This window comes from Podarcis filfolensis (genome assembly GCF_964270895.1).
Source record: "Podarcis filfolensis genome assembly, chromosome: 3".
Taxonomy (NCBI): domain Eukaryota; kingdom Metazoa; phylum Chordata; class Lepidosauria; order Squamata; family Lacertidae; genus Podarcis; species Podarcis filfolensis.
The window spans coordinates 42,364,682-42,383,372 of record NC_139606.1 but is presented as its reverse complement, the minus strand read 5'-3'; the positions used below and the strand labels follow the sequence as shown (position 1 = coordinate 42,383,372).

Below are 18,691 nucleotides of genomic sequence, written 5' to 3'. Positions count from 1 at the left end.
TACTAATGGGGCATCCATCCCCCACGTCCCCTAGTGGGCATTAAATTTCAAAAGCACTCTCTGCACCCCCATTGAGAATTCCACAAATCTGTTTCTACTTTGCTTATGACAAAGGATATACATTTGCAGTGTATTTCCAGTAAATGAAAGGCAAGGATAACTCTTTGGAAAGTGAGTAAGAAATAAAAAAGAATATGCTCAAAGCAAAATTTTGGACAATACAGTTACACGTGTTCACTTGCTGCTATCTAAATGCTAAATAGCATTGTTATTAACTAATCTCATTACCTAAGCTCTAATAAAACTTTTAAACCACTTACGCATATTTATTTTGTTATATTTCTTTCCTCTATATAAGAGTGGCTGGGGAAACCCAGCCAGATGGGCAGCATAGCTGTCAAGTTACAGATTTGAAAATAAGGGACCAGCAGCCTTAAAAATAAGGGACCAGCAGCCAAAATAAGGGATTTTAGTCAACTAGCTGAAATACGAAGTTAAAAGGGACCAGATAATTTGGGAGAGCAGTGCCGGTTTTTAGCTCTTCGTTTCCAGAGACTGCTGCTCAAGACACCAGCTGATGAAACACTGCAATTAAATAACTACAGGCAGCAACCACTTTTCGCGCAAAACGAAGTCCAAGCTACGAAGATGCTGCTGCAGTTCTGTATCTTTTCTCTCGTGCTCCATCTGCAGCTCTCAATTCCATCAGGTGGGGCGGGAGGAATGGGGGGGGGGAAATAGCGCCCGAAGCAAACCCGCAGATCAGACCATCTATGCTAGTCTACCACTACAAATCTATGGGAGAAGCGCTTGCGGTCCTTCCCTTGTAGCCCTTGGAAAACCTGCCCGCGCCTCCGCCTCCACCTCTTCCTCCTCTCTCTGAGCTGCTTTCTCTATGGTTGCCCTCGCTCTCCTCTCAAGGCACCTCAGCAATTCATAGGCCATGCCAGGCTGCCCATCTCATCCGGATCCTTCGGCGGCACAGCCGCAGTACGGCCTAGCGGGAGCGGCGGCAACGGGCAGAGGGGAGGCCCCAGGCAGAGACGCTCAGTTCGGCGGCCGCGAGGAGGATGGTGGTGGAAGGGCCCAAGGCTCCCGCCAGTCCCGGCGGGGAGGGGCTCCCAGGAGCTGAGGCTGGTGAGAGGAGGCTGGAGGGGGGCGGGCCAGGCAGCCAAGCAACAGTTGGAGCCTCCCTCCTCCCTGGCTGGCAGGGAGGGAGGGAGAGGAGAGGCTTCCTTTGAAACCCGGGAAATTTAAGGGACATCCATCAATAAGGGACAGCAGCAGGACATGGCGCTGGGATAAGGGACTGTCCCTCCAAATAAGGGACGCTTGACAGCTATGATGGGCAGGATATAAATAAATTATTATTATTATTATTGCATAAAAACTTTGGGGGGAAATAAGTAGCAACAGCAACAGCACATTCATAAAAAATGTCAACAGAGTAGCCTACCTCTTATGCATATCCAACAGTCAGTCCTCTTATTATGCTTAGCAAGCTCTTCTTCAGTCACCTCTATTAATCTTCCTTTTAGACCAGTTAGATCTTTCCCACTTTTAGATAATCGAATCCAGTCCATAAGACTTCGGCCTGGTTTCAAAGGTACCTAGAAAGGAAGATAAGTTTGTGGAGGAAGATAAGTTTATTAAATAATTAGCAACAAAAAGCAGAAGTAGATTGGTTTCTTGCCAGCCTTTATGGTGAACAGCAAAAAACCTCATTTAATTCTGGCACACAAAGACAAAGCTATGCAAAGCAGAAGAAAATAACCTTCAAACAGAGACATAGCAGACAATGGTGAGGAAAGTTAGCATGCAGGACTGCTTCTGTGGTAAATACGAATATGTAATCTAATAATCAGAAAAACTGGGGGAGGGGGAGGGAAGTTCAATTTATTCCAGCCAAGTTCTCCTATCCAAACACATTTCCCTGAACAGACTCTTGGAATGGGGTATAGTTTAAGGTTTTTTCAGGCTGTGTGTGTTGCTGTTATTAATATTCACTTTCTGTATCTTTATTTTAGATCTTATAATTTATGTGGAAATTGTTTAACTTGGTTGTGTAATTTTGATATTTTAGTTAGTATTTATGGCTATTTTTGTTATGTTCGTAATTAGGGATTTTTTTTCATATTGTTAGCTGTCTTGAACATGACTTGAACTATGGAAATGTGGCATAAAAATAAATGTATGTAACCAAGCCCCACGAACATCATTATAGCTAATGGTCTAGGCTCTTGAATTAATTTTTTTATCACAATTTCATATCCTGGCTTGTCTGTAAGCCAGTAACTATAGTTTCCTGGTTCTGATGTAGTGGGAAGTTACGGTTACCATAACTGTGGCTTTGTGCCATATTTCACCACTCATGGGAAGGGAGGAGTAAAGTAACTACTTAATAAGCCAATATTTTATAACATAAATGCAGTCATTGTGCATTTAAGTGCTCTAAGTGCACAATTTAGGCTTGGTCTTTACTTCTATATGAAATTAAATCAGAGACAACATTGGGCCAGGCAGTGGGAGGAGAGAGAGAAGATATACAAACTAGAAAGACAAGCATACAGCAAATCTCTTGGTCACGGAGACTATGCTTTAAATGCAATTGAGAACATGTAACATAGGGGATTTTGAGGGAGGTTATTGTTTCCCCAACAGAATTTCTATCTCCCTATAATAGGGAGATACTTATGCTGGAAAACATGCAACTTGTGTATGCATGAGGAACACAACATTGCATCAGTTCCTGCTTTTACTGCATCTTTAGTCACTCTAAATTTCTATTAAACTTCTCCTTAGATCTTGAATATGGGCAGAGCTTCACTCCAATTACTACTGTTATTTGTGTCATATTTAACAGCTGCATGGTTTTTAAAGTGCACATTCTTCTCTAAAGCTCAAGCAGCACTGCCGGCAAAAGAGCTGTACCATGAAAAATTCATTGACTCTACTTGTTGAGGACTCTGAAATTTCCACAGCCCATCACATTACTCAACAGGAATCAGCTGACATACCAACACTGTTGCCACATGGCTTCAGCCTTATACTACCACAAGACAGCCCACTAGTTTCATAATAACAGCAATCAGCTTGAAGACACTTCGAAACAAATCTTCCTTTATGCAAATGTTCCCCATACCCTGCCACTATTATAGTTTTAACCAAACACCACACTGGACTTAAGTTGAGTCCCAAACACATGAAAAGAATAGGATGCACAGAAGCATCTACAGTGGTACCTCAGGTTAAGTACTTAATTCATTCCGGAGGTCTGTTCTTAACCTGAAACTGTTCTTAACCTGAAGCACCACTTTAGCTAATGGGGCCTCCTGCTGCCACCGCGCTGCCAGAGCACAATTTCTGTTCTCATCCTGAAGCAAAGTTCTTAACCTGAAGGACTATTTCTGGGTTAGCGGAGTCTGTAACCTGAAGCGTATGTAACCTGAGGTACCACTGTATAGTCTTTCCACAGCCCTAAAGAACAAAAAAGTCAAACACCGCCCGGCAGCTATTAGGGCTTCCAGGATAATGAGCGTTTTCTGAAAGCAAGCTTGAACCCTGGAGCTCCCTTCTCTTTTAGAAACTACGTGCCCCATAATTACACAACGGTCCTCAGAAAAGAGGAAACAGCCAGATGCATCTGTGTTGCCTGCAAAACACACACACACACACACACACACACACACACACACACAACACAAGGAAAGGCAGCACGAACTGCTCGTAACCTAAAAGCACCTCTGAACCTCATTCCCTTAAGGACTGACACCATCCTCTCGCCGGGCAGAACTTTAGGAGCTGCGCAACAGACAGAAACCAAACAGGTACAGCTTTTCTCACTTCCTTCATCTCCGGGCCAGGAAAGGCTTCACCTGCCGAGTTTCCGCCTGTAACACCCATCTGGGTTCCAGATCTCTACCCTCAACGAGCAAATGAAGCGTTAACCCCCATTCCGCCTCTGCAGGTGCCAATGCGCAAGGCGACCCCTCTCACACCGCCAGCTTGCCCTGGGACCCAGTGGCAAGGAGTACCACAGTCCCCCCCGGCCCCAGTTCCCGCCGCACCTTGCTGCGCCCTCCCGCGGCCACCCGCTGCTGGGAGCCTGGGGCAGGGAAAGCTTGAGAGGGGACGTTGAGCATCCTGCCGGCCGCAGGACAGCCGCCCCAGCCGCCGCCGCCGCCTCCTCTTCTTCAGAAACTGCAAGCGGACGGAAAGAGCCGCTTCCGGGTCCGGCCCGGCGCCGAAGCAGCCAGTAGCGTAGCTGAAAGGCAGGCGGGGACTTAAAAGGCCGTACTGCGCAGGCGTGAGGTTGTACCGGGGCGGGGCGGGTGGTTGGAGCTCTCTCCACCGACGAGGGCGCGTGCCTAGGCCCCACCCACCAGAGTTGACTGACGGCGGCACCGCAAAAACCCACGGCGGGGGCGGGATCTTCCGCCCACGTGGTCCAGAGACGCTCGTAGCTTGCCGCTTTAACCGCTTGGCTGTGTTTTGTTTCGCGCACTCGCTGCGCGGGGATTTGTTCCTTTAAAATGCTCGCATCCTGCTTTTCGAGTGGCGCTTGCTCCAAGTGGCGGCAGAGGATCGTACAACCAAAACATCAATAATAATAACAACAATAATAATTCGAAGTATTAGTATTATTATTATTATTATTATTATTATTATTATTACCATAGCTGTCAACTTTTCCCTTTTTTAAAGGGAAATTCCCTTATTCCGAATAGGATTCCTCATAAGAAAAGGGAAAAGTTGCCAGCTATGATTATTACTAATAATAGTAATGCGAAGTATTAAAATAGACGTCAGTTTTGCATGCCTGGGTATTCCTGCCTCAACAAAAAAGTATTCAGTACAGTAAAGGTCGCCTGCCTAATCTCTCAGCCTAACCTACCTCACAGGGTTGTTGTGAGGTTGAAATGGAAAGTACGACTTACACCACCTCACCCGTCCCTCCCCCATTCCAGCATTAAGCAGGAAGTTCTAATGAGGGCTTCTACTCGTGTATAGCAACCCTACTCACGTTTGCATTGCCTATAAAGGCATAATGCCTGAATACAGTTACTGTGGATCTCCATGAGCATAGCCAGGATTTTTTTGGGGTGTGTGTGTGCAGAACCAAAGTTTGCTATGTATGCTATGCCCATGTTGATCTCACTACTTGATAGAGTACAGTTCTGAACTGTTTAGCCCACAACAGTCCCTTCGAAGTCAATGGAGTTACTTCAGTGGATGAGTAAGCAATTTATGCTGTAGAAAAGTGCTCAGAATTCAGTACATATTATGCTCTTTAGAAAATCTATGTGCACCAATGATTTAGGACTTTTTAATAAAACCCACTTTTCTTATCTGGAAAGTGTCTGTGTTTGGAGATCATACCATGCAACAACATGTTACTACTGCCTGTAAACACACTATTTATTTTGTAGATTTATATTCCACTTTTCAGAGAAACTTTCTTACAAGGCAGCTCACAATAATGTATAAAAACAATCATAACAACGAAGTGAAAAAATACAAAAAGAAAGCCTAACTAAAAAAATTGTTTTCACACATCAGGATACACAAATAAACTAATAAGAAGTGTTCTTGAGTAAAAATGTCTTCAGAGTTCACTTAAAGGAGAAAGATTTCCATTACTAAAGCTGAAATTCTATGCAGCTTACTACAAACACACAAGAGCAGTATATGTGCTTGTGCGATTTTCATATACAATGTCCTACAGATGGATCTCACTTTGTTTCCCTATAGGAGCAATTTCTATATATGAACTACTGTATATTCTGAGTGGTTCCAGTTTCACACACATGGAACATTGTTTGAGTTTATGAAGTGTAAATCAGCATTGAGTTAATCCAGTTTATCAAGTCAGATACATTTTGTACTCCAGTTGAGTCTGGTTTTAACTCTTTATGGAGATTTCAGTAATCAAAAAAGGCAATGTTTACTCAAAAGCAAGCCCCATTGTATTCAGTGAGGCATGATATCAGGTAGGATAACTAGATGCAGAAGAGGACGGGGTTTTCCCCATCTTTGATAGTTGTGCAGAATAGGAAATTTCAGCAGGGAGTGCACCTTGCACAACAAGGTACATCTGAAATTCTCTATTCTACACAACTATTGAAGGTGATGGAGCTCCATCCAAGTAAATGTACATAGGATTACAGCCCTACAGTGCAATCCTATACTTGTCTATTCAGAAGTAGGTCTCACTGAGTTCAGTGGGACTTCCAGGTTAGTGTAGTATTGCAGGCTTAGATCCTTTGTTGACTTAAGAATGGAATAATTTAAGAATGAGCTGCCTCTTTCATTTTCTAAGGGCAGCTTCCAGAATGACAATATTTCCATATGTGATGTGTGACATGCAACACGGAAAACACAAATTCACATTTCTCCCTTATGCCGGTTTGTATGCTTCTCTTTTCAAACCTTGAAAAACAATGCAAGGCTGAAATTCTTACATGAACATCAGTTCCACTGAAATCAATAGGGCTTCTTCTGAATGAATATGTTCAGAATCAGGGTATGGGGCATAAAAAAAAAGTTTCTTTTTAAGGGATATATATCTGGATATATATCCAGATTCCAATATGCAAGCTCACCCCTCCTTATTTCTGTCCCCTGCCACAGTGCATCCAACCACCTATGCAGCTGTAATTCTAATTGATTCTGCTGCCCTATGGTACTACCAGCATAAAAGAGTTGCTATTTTCAGAGGAACAGAGGAGTGTAGCAGGCATAAAATGAAACAAAACTCAATATTGTTTCTATAAAAATGTAAAATGCTTGATTTTTAATGAAAAATAACTTACATATAAATTAGTTTAAAATACTATGATAGCATGTTGATATCAATATTAAATTAAGGACTGGATATGAACAGTGGTATTAACATTCATTACAATTAAGAATCCAATTCTGCTCCAGAATCATGTTCCGAGTCATCACTATCTTCCTCATTCTCTGAATCTTCATAGAAGGAAATTGTGGCTTGGACAGGAAAGTTCTTCAGAAGTGCTTCAGCTTCTTGATACAAGTAGTCAAAGCACCTTGATTTGGGCCAGAATAACCTAAAAACACACAGAGACAACCTGTTCTGTTAATTTAATATTTAAGGGATTCATTTCAGTCTAGTTGACCTAGGGTTAATGTGAAATAACTTTTGCTGAAAATTACTTCTTTAGGTTTTAGAGTACATGCGTAAGAGGTAATTGGTGGAGATTGGATACTTCACCTTAAGCAAGTGGATCTTCTTTCGGCTTACATGGTGGGTACCATTGGATGCAAACCAGAGTTAGGAGCTATAATATGTGGCTGCACTCTGATACTCCATTTACTAGAGCTACAAAAGTCCAGCAGGAAATGGAAGTTTAATGAGAAAACAGGCCCTACTTATGCCTAAATGTAATTAGCGGCATTTCACACCTAAAGTTTCCCTACAATTAAATATTAAATGATGCTGCAAACCTTTCTGAATGGTTTGGTACTGGTAATAGCTCTGCTCTTGTACTGCAAAAGGCGTAAATGTACTACATTCTTAGTGATGACACAGAACTTTGGTTCTGCAGCAGCTGCTTAGTGGGCCCATCACTTCAGTCTGCAACCTAGTTCCCCACCCTTGTGAAAATTTATTGTCCTTGGCCAGAATACTTAAACATACATTCTGCAAAACTCTAGAATTAGTAAAACAGAAGCTATGTAAGCCCTCAAACACAATTATTGTTGTACAAGGTCAAACAGATACCTCTGACAACTCAAACACCAGATATGGTTTGATAGCATCTGATGGGAAATTTAACAACACAGGTCTGAATTGCTCCTGGGCACATATAGTGAGTAGGACATACACACATACAAGAAAGGTTAGCTTTGCACTGGAACCTTTGCCATGATGCTTGATACTGACAACTCTGCATAGTACATTTTCCCATTCCCCTGAGTGAAAAAGCCAGAAACAGTTATACAACTGAGGGGGTGGGGATGTACAATCTGGTAGAGAGTTTTTCAAACTCATCTCATCCTGCCACACAAACTATGTAGTCCACAGTTCTCTGGTACAGCGAATGAACTCACCCAGGACTGCAGGGTTGGGAGAGAGAAGAACATTTTTCATGTGGAATTGTAATATAGACCATAGGAATCATGGTCTTCAATAGGTGGGCCACGTGCTATTCTATGACCACCAGGAGAGGCAGGTGTGCAATACAGGCAGCAACCTCATAAAGCCTTGTGGGTCAGAGGGACAGTGCAATGATGTAGCTGCTGCCTGAAATTAACAAAAAGTGTCCACTGTTCTGCACCATAATCATTTCCACCTGTTGGTATTCTTCTCACTAGGCAGCTGTTAATGATTCCCTGATAGGAAAAAATAGTGAAAATGGCCCTAACAGAAACTGTAAATAATAATATTAATGCTTACACCTTACCTGACTGGATGTATATACTGTGTGAGTTTTGCTGAGTCTGTCTCCGAAGAGCTGCACAACTAGGAGTAATAAACAGGAGACACAGATCAAAAACAGAATGATTAACAGTATCCAGAAAGGGCAGTTTCAAAAGTAATATAAAAACTATTCCTGAGCATGGAAAATTTGTGGAATGTAAGGAAGCTGATTTCATTTTAGCCATCTGCGGTCCACCAGATGCTGCTGAACTACAACTCCCATCATCTCTGATCATTGGCCGGGCTAGCTGAGGGTGGATGAGAGTTGGGAATTCAACAACATCTGAAAGGACCACAGGTTCCCCAGCCCTGCCTGACAGATAGGACATGCATATTCAGGTATCACTTGTGAAAGAAACGTAAAGCAACATTCCAGATATCAAAAAAGAGTGTCATCCTGTTTAATTATTGACTTGGCATTTTTAAATGACCAAAGCTTTATAATGCCTTTATAATGGATTCTTATTTGTATTACTTGGTTGCATTTGCTGTATTTCGATTTTACAGTTTCTGTAACCTGCTTAAAGTAAAGGTAAAGAGGCCCCTGACCATTAGGTCCAGTCGTGGCCGACTCTGGGGTTGCGGCGCTCATCTCGCTTTATTGGCCGAGGGAGCCGGCGTACAGCTTACGGGTCATGTGGTCAGCATGACTAAGCCACTTCCGGCAAACCAGAGCAGCGCACGGAAACACCGTTTACCTTCCCACCGGAGCGGTACCTATTTATCTACTTGCACTTTGACGTGCTTTCGAACTGCTAGGTTGGCAGGAGCAGGGACCGAGAAACGGGAGCTCACCCTGTCGCAGGGATTAGAACCGCCAACCTTCTGATCGGCAAGTCCTAGACTCTGTGGTTTAACCCACAGCACCACCCACGTCCCTGTCTGTAACCTGCTTAGGGATTTTTATTTTTGCCAAAAACATATATAACTTTTCTAATTAATTAATTAATTAATTAATTAAAGCATGCCATCAAAATAAGCATGACGTTGCCCTCACTATTGCCAACTTGGGCTCTTTGGGAAGAAGGGTGGGATATAAATTGAAGCAGCAGCAGCAGCATCAAGGACATAAAAATAATGTCAAATCCCAATATGACTTCCTTTGAGCAGAAGTTGGCTGGCCCTCTGTAACGGTTGCGTTGGCTGAGATTCCTGCATTGCAGGGGATTGAACTAGATGACCCTCGGAATCCCTTCCGACTCTACAAATCTATGACTTTTCCCGAATTGTGTTTAACTGACAGCCTGAAAAGGAAAGGACGACTTTCCCATTCTCGCTCCTGCACACCCACAAAGTTAACGATCCAAGGACCAGCTTAGTCAGGAGAAGACAACTCCCCACTCCAGCCACCCCACGTGGGATTGTTGCCGCTTTAATCAGAATGGACACACTCACCGCCCTGTAGTTTCGCCTGCGCTGCCTTTCTGCATCTTTGGGGGTGGGAATCCAAGGTCTCCAGAATCCTCCGGACCTGTAGAATCAATAGAAGGGAATACAGCTTTGCGTTAGCTGGGCGACACAAAAAAGCGGTCGGTTGTTGGAAAGGAGGGTGGAGGAAAGGAAAGGAAAACACTCGAAGCCTATGATTTCTGGAGCTGGAGGAAAGCGCGGGTTACCTCGCTTGTCCTCTGCAGCAGATCCGGGCGTTGCGCGCGCCAGGTGGAGAAGCACAGAGGCGCAGCCGAGAGCTGTCCATGCTGCGTCGCTGGCAGCAGTCGAGGCAGCCCAAGTGGCGCAGACGCCGCTGGCGCACCGCTTCCTCTTCCTCCTCTGCTTGTCGTTGTGTCTCCCCTTCGGGGGTTTAGCCTGGCCTGGGTTCTGGTGCGGCTGCCGCCCGAGGGGTTTTTATAGCTCTCGCCGCGCAGGGTCCCAGCCGCTTTCTCTCATTTGCCGGAGAGGTAAACAAAAAGGCTGCGCGTGAAAGGCGCGTCAGGGTAAACAAGGAGCGTGGACGCGTGCGAGCTCCAAATGGCCCAGGGAGAGGTTTGGCGAGGGAGTGTGAATCGCACTTGAGCAGACACATGGCTGTGTTGTCCTTCAGAGGGGAGAGCCCACGCTTGGGCTCGGGCTGCGAAGTGTCCAGCGTGAGAAAGCCAGCGTGTGTGTATCTGTGTCCGAGTGTGCTCAGTTTTGCTGGGAGAAATGCCGCTTCCCTTGTTGGAAAATTCCTGCAACTGTATTTTTAGTTCATTCGAATATTTAGTCCTCCCTTTCCCAAAAATCGTGTCCAAAACAACTTGTAATGATGAAACGATCAGATCCAACGCAGGGAAAAAACAATAGAACTGAACAATAAAAACAAATATATAAATTTCATTTCTCTCTCTCTCTCTCTCTCTCTCACACACACACACACACGGGCGTAGCCTGGATTTTTTTGGGGGGGGCAGGACTTTTGTTAGGGGGCAGAACCAGCCAATTTGTCAGTTAAGTATTTCTATTTTTTTACTTTATGGGGGGGCAGCTGTCCCTTCCTGCCCCCCTTGGCTACACACTGACACATGTATGTATATAACAATTTTATATACAAATATATATATATAACAATTTAAAATACAACAGCAAGAACAATGAGCTGAAACAAAACACCTGAAATACCTAAAGGCATCCATAGAACACCATAGAAGAAATGACGGAAAGTTTCAATGGAGCACTATCTAGTTTATACATGTTTTCCAGAAATTGCCCACTCCATGTTTATTTTTCACAAAGAAGGCCTCCCCACATGGCCTCCGCATGGTTGCAGGAAGGAGCACTTGGATCCTGGCCACATTGCATGGGAAGTACATGTGCCAGCACCACAAGCTTTGTGCCACTTACAAAATCATGGATGTTGCTTTAGCTCCTAAAGCTGGTCTGTGGTGTTGCGATAGAAGGCTAGAGTCAAAAGCTTACAGATTTGAAAGCACATTCCATGGGAGTCAAGTGTTTTCCATCAGGGTGCCAATTACATAGACCTAGTTTGTGTTGTTTATGATGCATTTGGCTCCAATTTTCCACATTTATTGGGTCACTAGGAATATTTCATCAGTTTGGGGGTGGCTTATGTTACCTTTGAATTGGAGCTGTTGATTAGCTGCAGGAGGGTTTATGAGCTAAGCACACAGTAAAACAAAATACCACTCAAGGCAAGAGCAGGGGTGATCTATACTGAGGGAAAAGAGTGTTAAAGGTTTGAATAGTGGACTGGGAAACTGGTATTGCATGATAATATGCAGAGGAACTTTAGGAATATTTTATTCATAAGAAAAGTAATACTATTTGAAGTGGTAGTTGTCACTTCAATTATTTAAAGCAGGCTGAATGGTGCACACAATGTGTGCACACCTATAGAATGCCTATAGGTGTCATGGGAGAAAGTAAGAATGCACAGTGAAAAGCTGTGTACCAGTTATTAGTACGGTCATAAGCCAAGCAAATAGCAACTCTCCCCCTGCCCGTACGGGCCAGTCGTGACCGACTCAAGGGTTGTGCGCTCATCTCACTCTAGAGGCCGGGACCCGGTGCCGTCTGAAGACACTTCCGGGTCACGTGGCTAGCGTGACGAAGCTGCTCTGGCGAGCCTGCACCAGCGCAGCACACGGAAACGCCGTTTACCTTCCCGCTATAAAGCGGTACCTATTTATCTACTTGCACTTAAGGGTGCTTTCGAACTGCTAGGTGGGCAGGAGCTGGGACCGAATGACGGGAGCTCACCCCGCCGCGGGGATTCGAACCACCGACCATACGATCGGCAAGTCCTAGGCACTGAGCTTTTACCCACAGCGCCACCCGCGTCCCTAAGGTAGAACAATATCATATAGTTAATGTACAGTGTTTTTATGGTCTTAAAATGATCATTATTATGACTGGTAGGGCATATGTGAAGGAAGGGCTTGTATATTACAGGGTCCCCTCTGCAAGTTTAGTGTATGTGTGGTTACTGTTCCATGTGCAGAATGTACAGAGACACATCTGCCAAGATAGGCTTGTCCATGTAATAGATTTCCATAGGAAGTCTAGCCTCCTGGTGAAGTGATAACCTGGGTGATGAGCCATTAAGTAGTCCACATTGTTGCATGTCAATCCAATCTCTGAGCGGTGCAAAATTCCAGGGTTTCCAGGAATGCTTACCCAGGGTTTGTGTTTCCTTCAGGAATGCAGCACAGTGGAGACTGTGGTGTCTTTATGGTATATGGTTTATTTACATACATATGTACAATGTGAGACTACACTGGAGGGTTCATCAACACCCCAAGAGGGTTTTGCTTCCCCCATCATCAGAGCCTTGGATTCAAACAGAAATCATACATTGCTCTCAAATGTTGCTCTGACTCTCTCTCTCCACTTTGCTGCTTTAGTTCTGGTCCACAGCACTGCAAAAAATTCTATTCTGGCTTTGTCTGTTGAGGAAGAGGCTCCGCCCATTTGCTTTCTCACACTGAGCTCCTTAATCCCCTAATAGCTCATCACCCAGGTTATCACCTCACCAGGAGGCTAGCCTGGCTATTCCAAGAATTAGAAGCCTTGATTAAATTCTAACACTTGCTGGATCCAGGGATTAGAGGGGTCTGCCATATACATAGCTTAGCACCCCAAACTCTTAGAGTGCACATGCAGCAGCAGAACTTCAGTTAAATGAATCATTGCTTGGAGCACACATTGGGTTGTAAAGTATTCAGACTGAGACTTGGTATAAAATAAAAAGGTTATATTTATTAAAGGAAGTACATTTTTGATATACCTAACTATCTAGTTGGAGAAACAAAGATGTTCTACTTGCCTTTTTGTTCTTAGAAGGTAGATCAAGATGGCCTTTCACTTTTAGGTCCTGTAAAAGTGTGAGGAGGAACAAGTTGTAAACAGGATGCAACCTAAGATGTATCAGTCTAAACTGAGCATCAAATCTGCATAGAGATAAAGGTAGAGGGATAGTCTAGGAATCCTGAAGTTCATCAAGCTATCCATGCAAACTCCATGCAAACTTCCCTCATTAAGCTGAGTTGCACCCGAACTTCCAACAGGAAAGTCATTACTGACAGAAATTTCCACTTTGATGACATAGAAGATGCATAGTTTGGTGTGAGTAGACAGCAGATGCAGTTGGCATACGTCTGCTCCAGCCGTTCTCCAAAATGGCCTGCAACCATCCTCTTGCAGCACTTATCCCACCAAACATGACTCCTCCATTCATAAAAAATACATCAAACTACAAGTTTGCGGGTGTTTTAATACCAGCCCATTCCATTCTACTCCATTCAATTCTATTCACTTTATTGCATTGCTATATTGCCAATAAAAACCAAATAAGGAAGGAAATAAGACTTGAGCTACCGCAAATGACATACATGCACCTCCCAGAGAGTGTCCTCCCTGAGATGGCCCCGAATCACATCTGTCCCAGTGCTTTGTTTACGCACAAACACTGCCAAGGATTGTGCCCTAAAGCCATTAATAGGCAACAGTTATAGAACAGAATAAGATAGTGGAGTTGTGCACTCCAAAATAATCTTGGGGTCACTACAAATGACACACCCAGTCCTGCAGGACAGTATCCTCTGGAATTTGATGTTGAATCACATCTAACACAGTGCTTAGTTTAGGTGCAGGTCATGTGCCTCCAATGCAATAATAGTTAAAACTATTTACTATGAGTAAGATGAGTAACTAGGCATGCACATCCCAAAATAAGCTTCGTACCATTACAGATCATACAGTCATATCTTGGAGAATGTTGTATACAAGGTGGCAGTGAATTGTGACCTGTCCAACACTTTGGGTGCAAGACACTGACAAAATGTGCTTAAAGGTAGAAGAAATAAATGAGGATGTGCACCTCACAGTAACCTTTGTGGTACCTCAAATGATGCACCCAAATGTTGAGGAGAGTATGGCCTATGAGAAGCCATACAATCATGTCTGACCCAATGCAGGGTAGGTCCACATGATGCTGACAGGTGTGTGTGCCCCAGCCAATATTAAGACAAGATTTCTATAAATGAATAATGAACTGGGGGTAAACTTTGGACCACCCCAAATTTTATCTCTAAGAATGAATTCATATATATAGGCAATTGTTGCAACAATCAATGGAGTTGGGGCTATCCAATATCAAACTGAAGGGCAGATTATTTAAGACCTCACTGCCACTGTATTCCCAGGTGTAACACTTTCCTTTCTCCCTTAAGAGTAAATGGCATCCATAAACGTATATGGAAGAAACAAAAGGGGTGAATGTAGGGTTGTGGTTGACTATTTAAAGTGGTATATTACTGCTTTCAATGCCTGGTGCAGATGAAGCAAAGGCCACTCTGCAGTCTGACAAAATGTTGGGAATTATATACCGTAGATTCCGGCGTATAAGACAACTTTTTAACCCCGGAAAATCCTCTAAAAAGTCGGGGGTCGACTTATACGCTGGGTATGGGCTCGCTGGGCAGTGGCAGTGGGCGGCGGGCTCCGCGCCGGGAGGAAGCTGCCCAGCGATGCTAAGCCGGTTTCGCTGGGCAGCTGCCTCCCAGCGCGGAGCCCGCCGCCCACTGCTGCTGCCCAGCAAAGCTGCCACGTATAAGACTGGGCGTATAAGTCGACCCCCCAAATTGGCATCTGCCAATTTGGGGGGTCGTCTTATACGCCCAGTCGCCTAATACGCCGGAATCTACGGTACTTTATGAGTGTTAAAATATTTATTTGTAGTATTACAACTTACAACAGTTCTGCTATCGTATCCAATACTGATGATCTCTCTCTCTCTCTCTCTCTCACACACACAGCCAAATATATAAAAAGTATAAATTTTGCTTATCCGCCTCTTTGTGTACATATGCTGCAGTTAATGTCCAAAGTTAAATGAATATTGATGCTGACAATTCTAGACACGTTTTGTAAATGTCTAAAGAAAGATAGATATATGCACACATTTAGGAGACTGTCAATTTGGACATTTAGGGGATTAATTTGGAATTGAGCTATTTTTGAACATTTGGCTTAATATATTAATTGCAGCTTTATCACTTAAGTAACCAGGCATTTGGACTGAATCCGTCTTAAGAAATGTTTTCATTGTCCACGGTGTAACACTGGGAGACAATGCCGTATAGCATGGACACACAAGAGTAAGCACTGAGATCTGGGCAAACCTGAGTGTGTTAATCCAAACAAGAAGGGTGTTCACAGATGGCTCAGGGTGAGATTTGGCAGGGTGGTGCTAATGACACTTTTACATGGGAATATCTGGATGGAAAACATTCCACTCTTCATTTTTACCTCTAAGTTAACAAAGTTTGAACAGAGCTCTCGCTATCACTGGAACAATGCTGCATTGTAGACCTTCTATCTGTAAACAATAAGCAGAATTATATCTCTATTTTACATATGCAATGTTAAGGGCTCAGTGTGTGTTACAGATCTTACTTTTACAGACAGGATTCTGTTCTGCTTCACTACGGATGACAGGAAAACACCCAAGGTAATTAGTTTGTCACCTCTTTATCACTAATGACTTTCTGAGGTTGAGAACCTCTTATTACAGGAGATTCCACGGTCTTGAAAACTTGAAGACAGAACCAGTCCACAGGATTTTTTTTTTTAATGTGATGTAGTCAATCTGCGTTGACTCATCCAATACATATTAGCTAGGTGTTGAGTTGGACTTCTGAATATGTAGCATAGGATGAGCTGCAATATGGACACACACTCGGGGCTGCTACAAACATGTCAAAATTCCAACAGAGAAAGCTCTTCTGTGTAGGAAATAGCATCACTGCATGAACTGAACATTAGTGTGATTGCATAAAGCAGTTCACCGCTAGGAAATAAAATGTTACTGAAATTATGGGGAATGGGGCCTGATGTAACCGTTATCATAGATTCATTTCACAACTAGTGACTCTGCATATACCTAGAATGCTGGTCAGGTAGATAATTTCTCTGGGAATAACCTCTGATGGGTGCAACTGCTACGTGTCCTCCAAAATACTTTCGCACATTGAAAAGTTTAATACTGCAATCACTACTAATTGCACCAGCAGTACCATCAACCAAGAAAAAGAGAAATAACACTGTTAAGAAAAGCAATTCAAACAGCCCAATTTAGTAATCATCTCAATAGTAGTTTTTATCATTTTTGGTGTTTCAATCCAATGGTAGGACTTCATATTTAGACTGCAGTTCTATGAACACTTCTTTAAGAAAAAAACCTTTTGGAATTTAATGCAAGGTACTTCTGAGTATATGCCTATGATGGGCTGCATATTTCTGAGTACTGAGGAACTGTGAACATCATTCAGATGAACAAAACAATGTGGTTATTCCAACTGTAAACAAGGAAATAATTTTTTTAATCAAAATATACTGATTTTCTATTTTGATATGAGGAAGGGTTTTGGATTATCAATTGAAAGTAATGAATCCTTTTAGAAGAAACACTACTACTAAAAAAAAAAATTCTCAGCAAGCTAATTTTACTATCGTATATAAAAAAGGTAAAGGGACCCCTGACCATTAGGTCCAGTTGTGACCGACTCTGGGTTTGCAGCGTTCATCTCGCTTTATTGGCCGAGGTAGCCGGCGTACAGCTTCCGGGTCATGTGGCCAGCATGACTAAGCCGCTTCTGGCGAACCAGAGCAGCGCACGGAAATGCCGTTTACCTTCCCACTGGAGCGATACCTATTTATCTACTTGCACTTGGACGTGCTTTCGAACTGATAGGTTGGCAGGAGCAGGGACCGAGCAACGGGAGCTCACCCTGTTGCAGGGATTCAAACCATCAACCTTCTGATCGGCAAGTCCTACGCTCTGTGGTTTAACCCACAGCGCCACCCGTGTCCCAATTTTACTGTATAAGCAGAAGGAAAATGTTTGTACTGAAAAAATGAGTTCTATCATACTGTTGTTCCATTAGCAAAACTATTTTTTAAAGGGCTTGTTAGCTCCGAAACAAATCTCATGTGTATGTTCATTTATTATATTTTAGAAAATGTAATTATGCAATGCTACAATCCCATACATGCAGAATTTAGTAAGAATGTCACAGCGTATGCCCATGAATGTCCATTCAGAAGTAAGGAAACCTGCCTGCCAGTTCAGATCTTCTTTGCTTACATCCTACTAACATTTGAAATGAGTTTGGCTGGGATGCAGGAAAAGACATCTTCCGTGGCCATGCCCACACCTTGGAACACCCAGCCAATGGAGGCCCATGTCACTTCTCAGATGGCCCTTCTGCCCCTGTGCAAAGACATTATTTTCCAGCAGGCATTTGGCCTGTCAAGGTGTTAATTTTAATCTCCCTGATTTGTTAACTGGAAGTGTTTTATTGGCTTCCTCTTTTTCACATTTATTTCATTTTATTTGTCTAATGACCTTCTGTCCTTCCAGAAAATTTCTCGTGAGGCAGCAAAGATTAATATGTGAGTTAAACCAACACATAGGGTAACATCTAGGGTGCCTATCTGCTAGCACAACATACTTGTGCTATGTGCAACAAGGAGCTCCCCATCCTCTCTGCTTATAGCTTTCTGTATACCCCCAAAATCTGCTCTGGGGTGGTGGGGGTGGTGGACCCTCTAAAGAAAATGGGGGGGGGGGTTGCAGGATGCTGCAGGGAGAAGAAAGGGAGGGAAAGTTTCCCTGTGCCAATGACGTCTGCTTGTACAATGTGGATATCTCCCATAATAATATAACACAGAAAATCAGTACAAAATGCCTATAAGAAGAATATCAAGTACCAACAAAAAACACCCAAGTAGGCAGCTCCAAGATTACAAAGATATAGCTAACCCAAACATATTGATAATAAGATTGCAAGCTGCCTTGAGCATGTCTTTTTAATGGATAAATATGCTTGTAAAAGAAAATATAGCCCTGCTGAGTTCAGTGGGATGTACTCTGGCTGTAAGTGAGTTAAGATGGCAGCATCAATTTGAGAGGCAGTGTGAGTCAAAACAGGTTCCCACCTCTTAAGCAGTACCACTTCAGCTCACTAAAAATTAACACCTCTCTCTTAACTCTGAACAAACAAGGAGCTTCCTTCATTGCAGACAAACCTTTCAGAATACAACTGAAAATGGCAGCTGAGCTCTCCTTCCATTGTCCTCCAATTCAATGACTATGAAACATTTCTAACCAGGCAGTGTTGATTGCACTTCTTATTTGGGAAAACTGTGTTCTGCCTCTTATCACTACAAAAAGTACTTTTTGTATTTTCTTATGGTGGAATCTTATAAATGATGATGATGATGATATCTTAGTAATTGAACTAATAGGTC

At 43.2% G+C, this 18,691-nt stretch overlaps 2 protein-coding genes across 4 annotated transcripts in view; both read right to left on the bottom strand.

The window, feature by feature from the left end:
• Positions 1-4,364, bottom strand: part of CYB5R4 (cytochrome b5 reductase 4) — a 33,867-nt gene extending 29,503 nt beyond the window's left edge. Inside the window, exons 1-2 of one of the 3 annotated variants that reach the window (XM_083608239.1) lie at positions 4,068-4,364; positions 1,457-1,610 (exon numbers count right to left, since the gene is read on the bottom strand). In XM_083608239.1, coding sequence (XP_083464365.1) covers positions 1,457-1,610; positions 4,068-4,142 — 229 coding nt within the window. In that variant the 5' untranslated portion in view covers positions 4,143-4,364. The remainder of the gene's footprint in view (positions 1-1,456; positions 1,611-4,067) is intronic. The other 2 variants (XM_083608241.1, XM_083608240.1) reach the window with 2 other exon arrangements.
• A 2,177-nt stretch (positions 4,365-6,541) lies between these two features.
• Positions 6,542-10,540, bottom strand: RIPPLY2 (ripply transcriptional repressor 2). Its single transcript, XM_083608260.1, has 4 exons — positions 10,060-10,540; positions 9,839-9,914; positions 8,427-8,485; positions 6,542-7,070 (listed from the first exon to the last, which is right to left on the bottom strand). Exons 1-4 carry the CDS (start codon positions 10,137-10,139, stop codon positions 6,905-6,907), a joined length of 381 nt encoding a protein of 126 aa, XP_083464386.1. The 5' UTR covers positions 10,140-10,540; the 3' UTR covers positions 6,542-6,904.
• Positions 10,541-18,691: the final 8,151 nt, after the last annotated feature.

Coding starts and splice junctions, on each gene's coding strand:
- RIPPLY2 (XM_083608260.1), bottom strand. CDS start 10,139: ATGGACAGCTCTCGGCTGCGCCTCTGTGCTTCTCCACCTGGCGCGCGC. Junction 9,915..10,059: donor TGCTGCAGAGGACAAGCGAG/GTAACCCGCGCT, acceptor TTGATTCTACAG/GTCCGGAGGATTCTGGAGAC. Junction 7,071..8,426: donor CAGTATATACATCCAGTCAG/GTAAGGTGTAAG, acceptor GTGTGTTTTTAG/GTTATTCTGGCCCAAATCAA.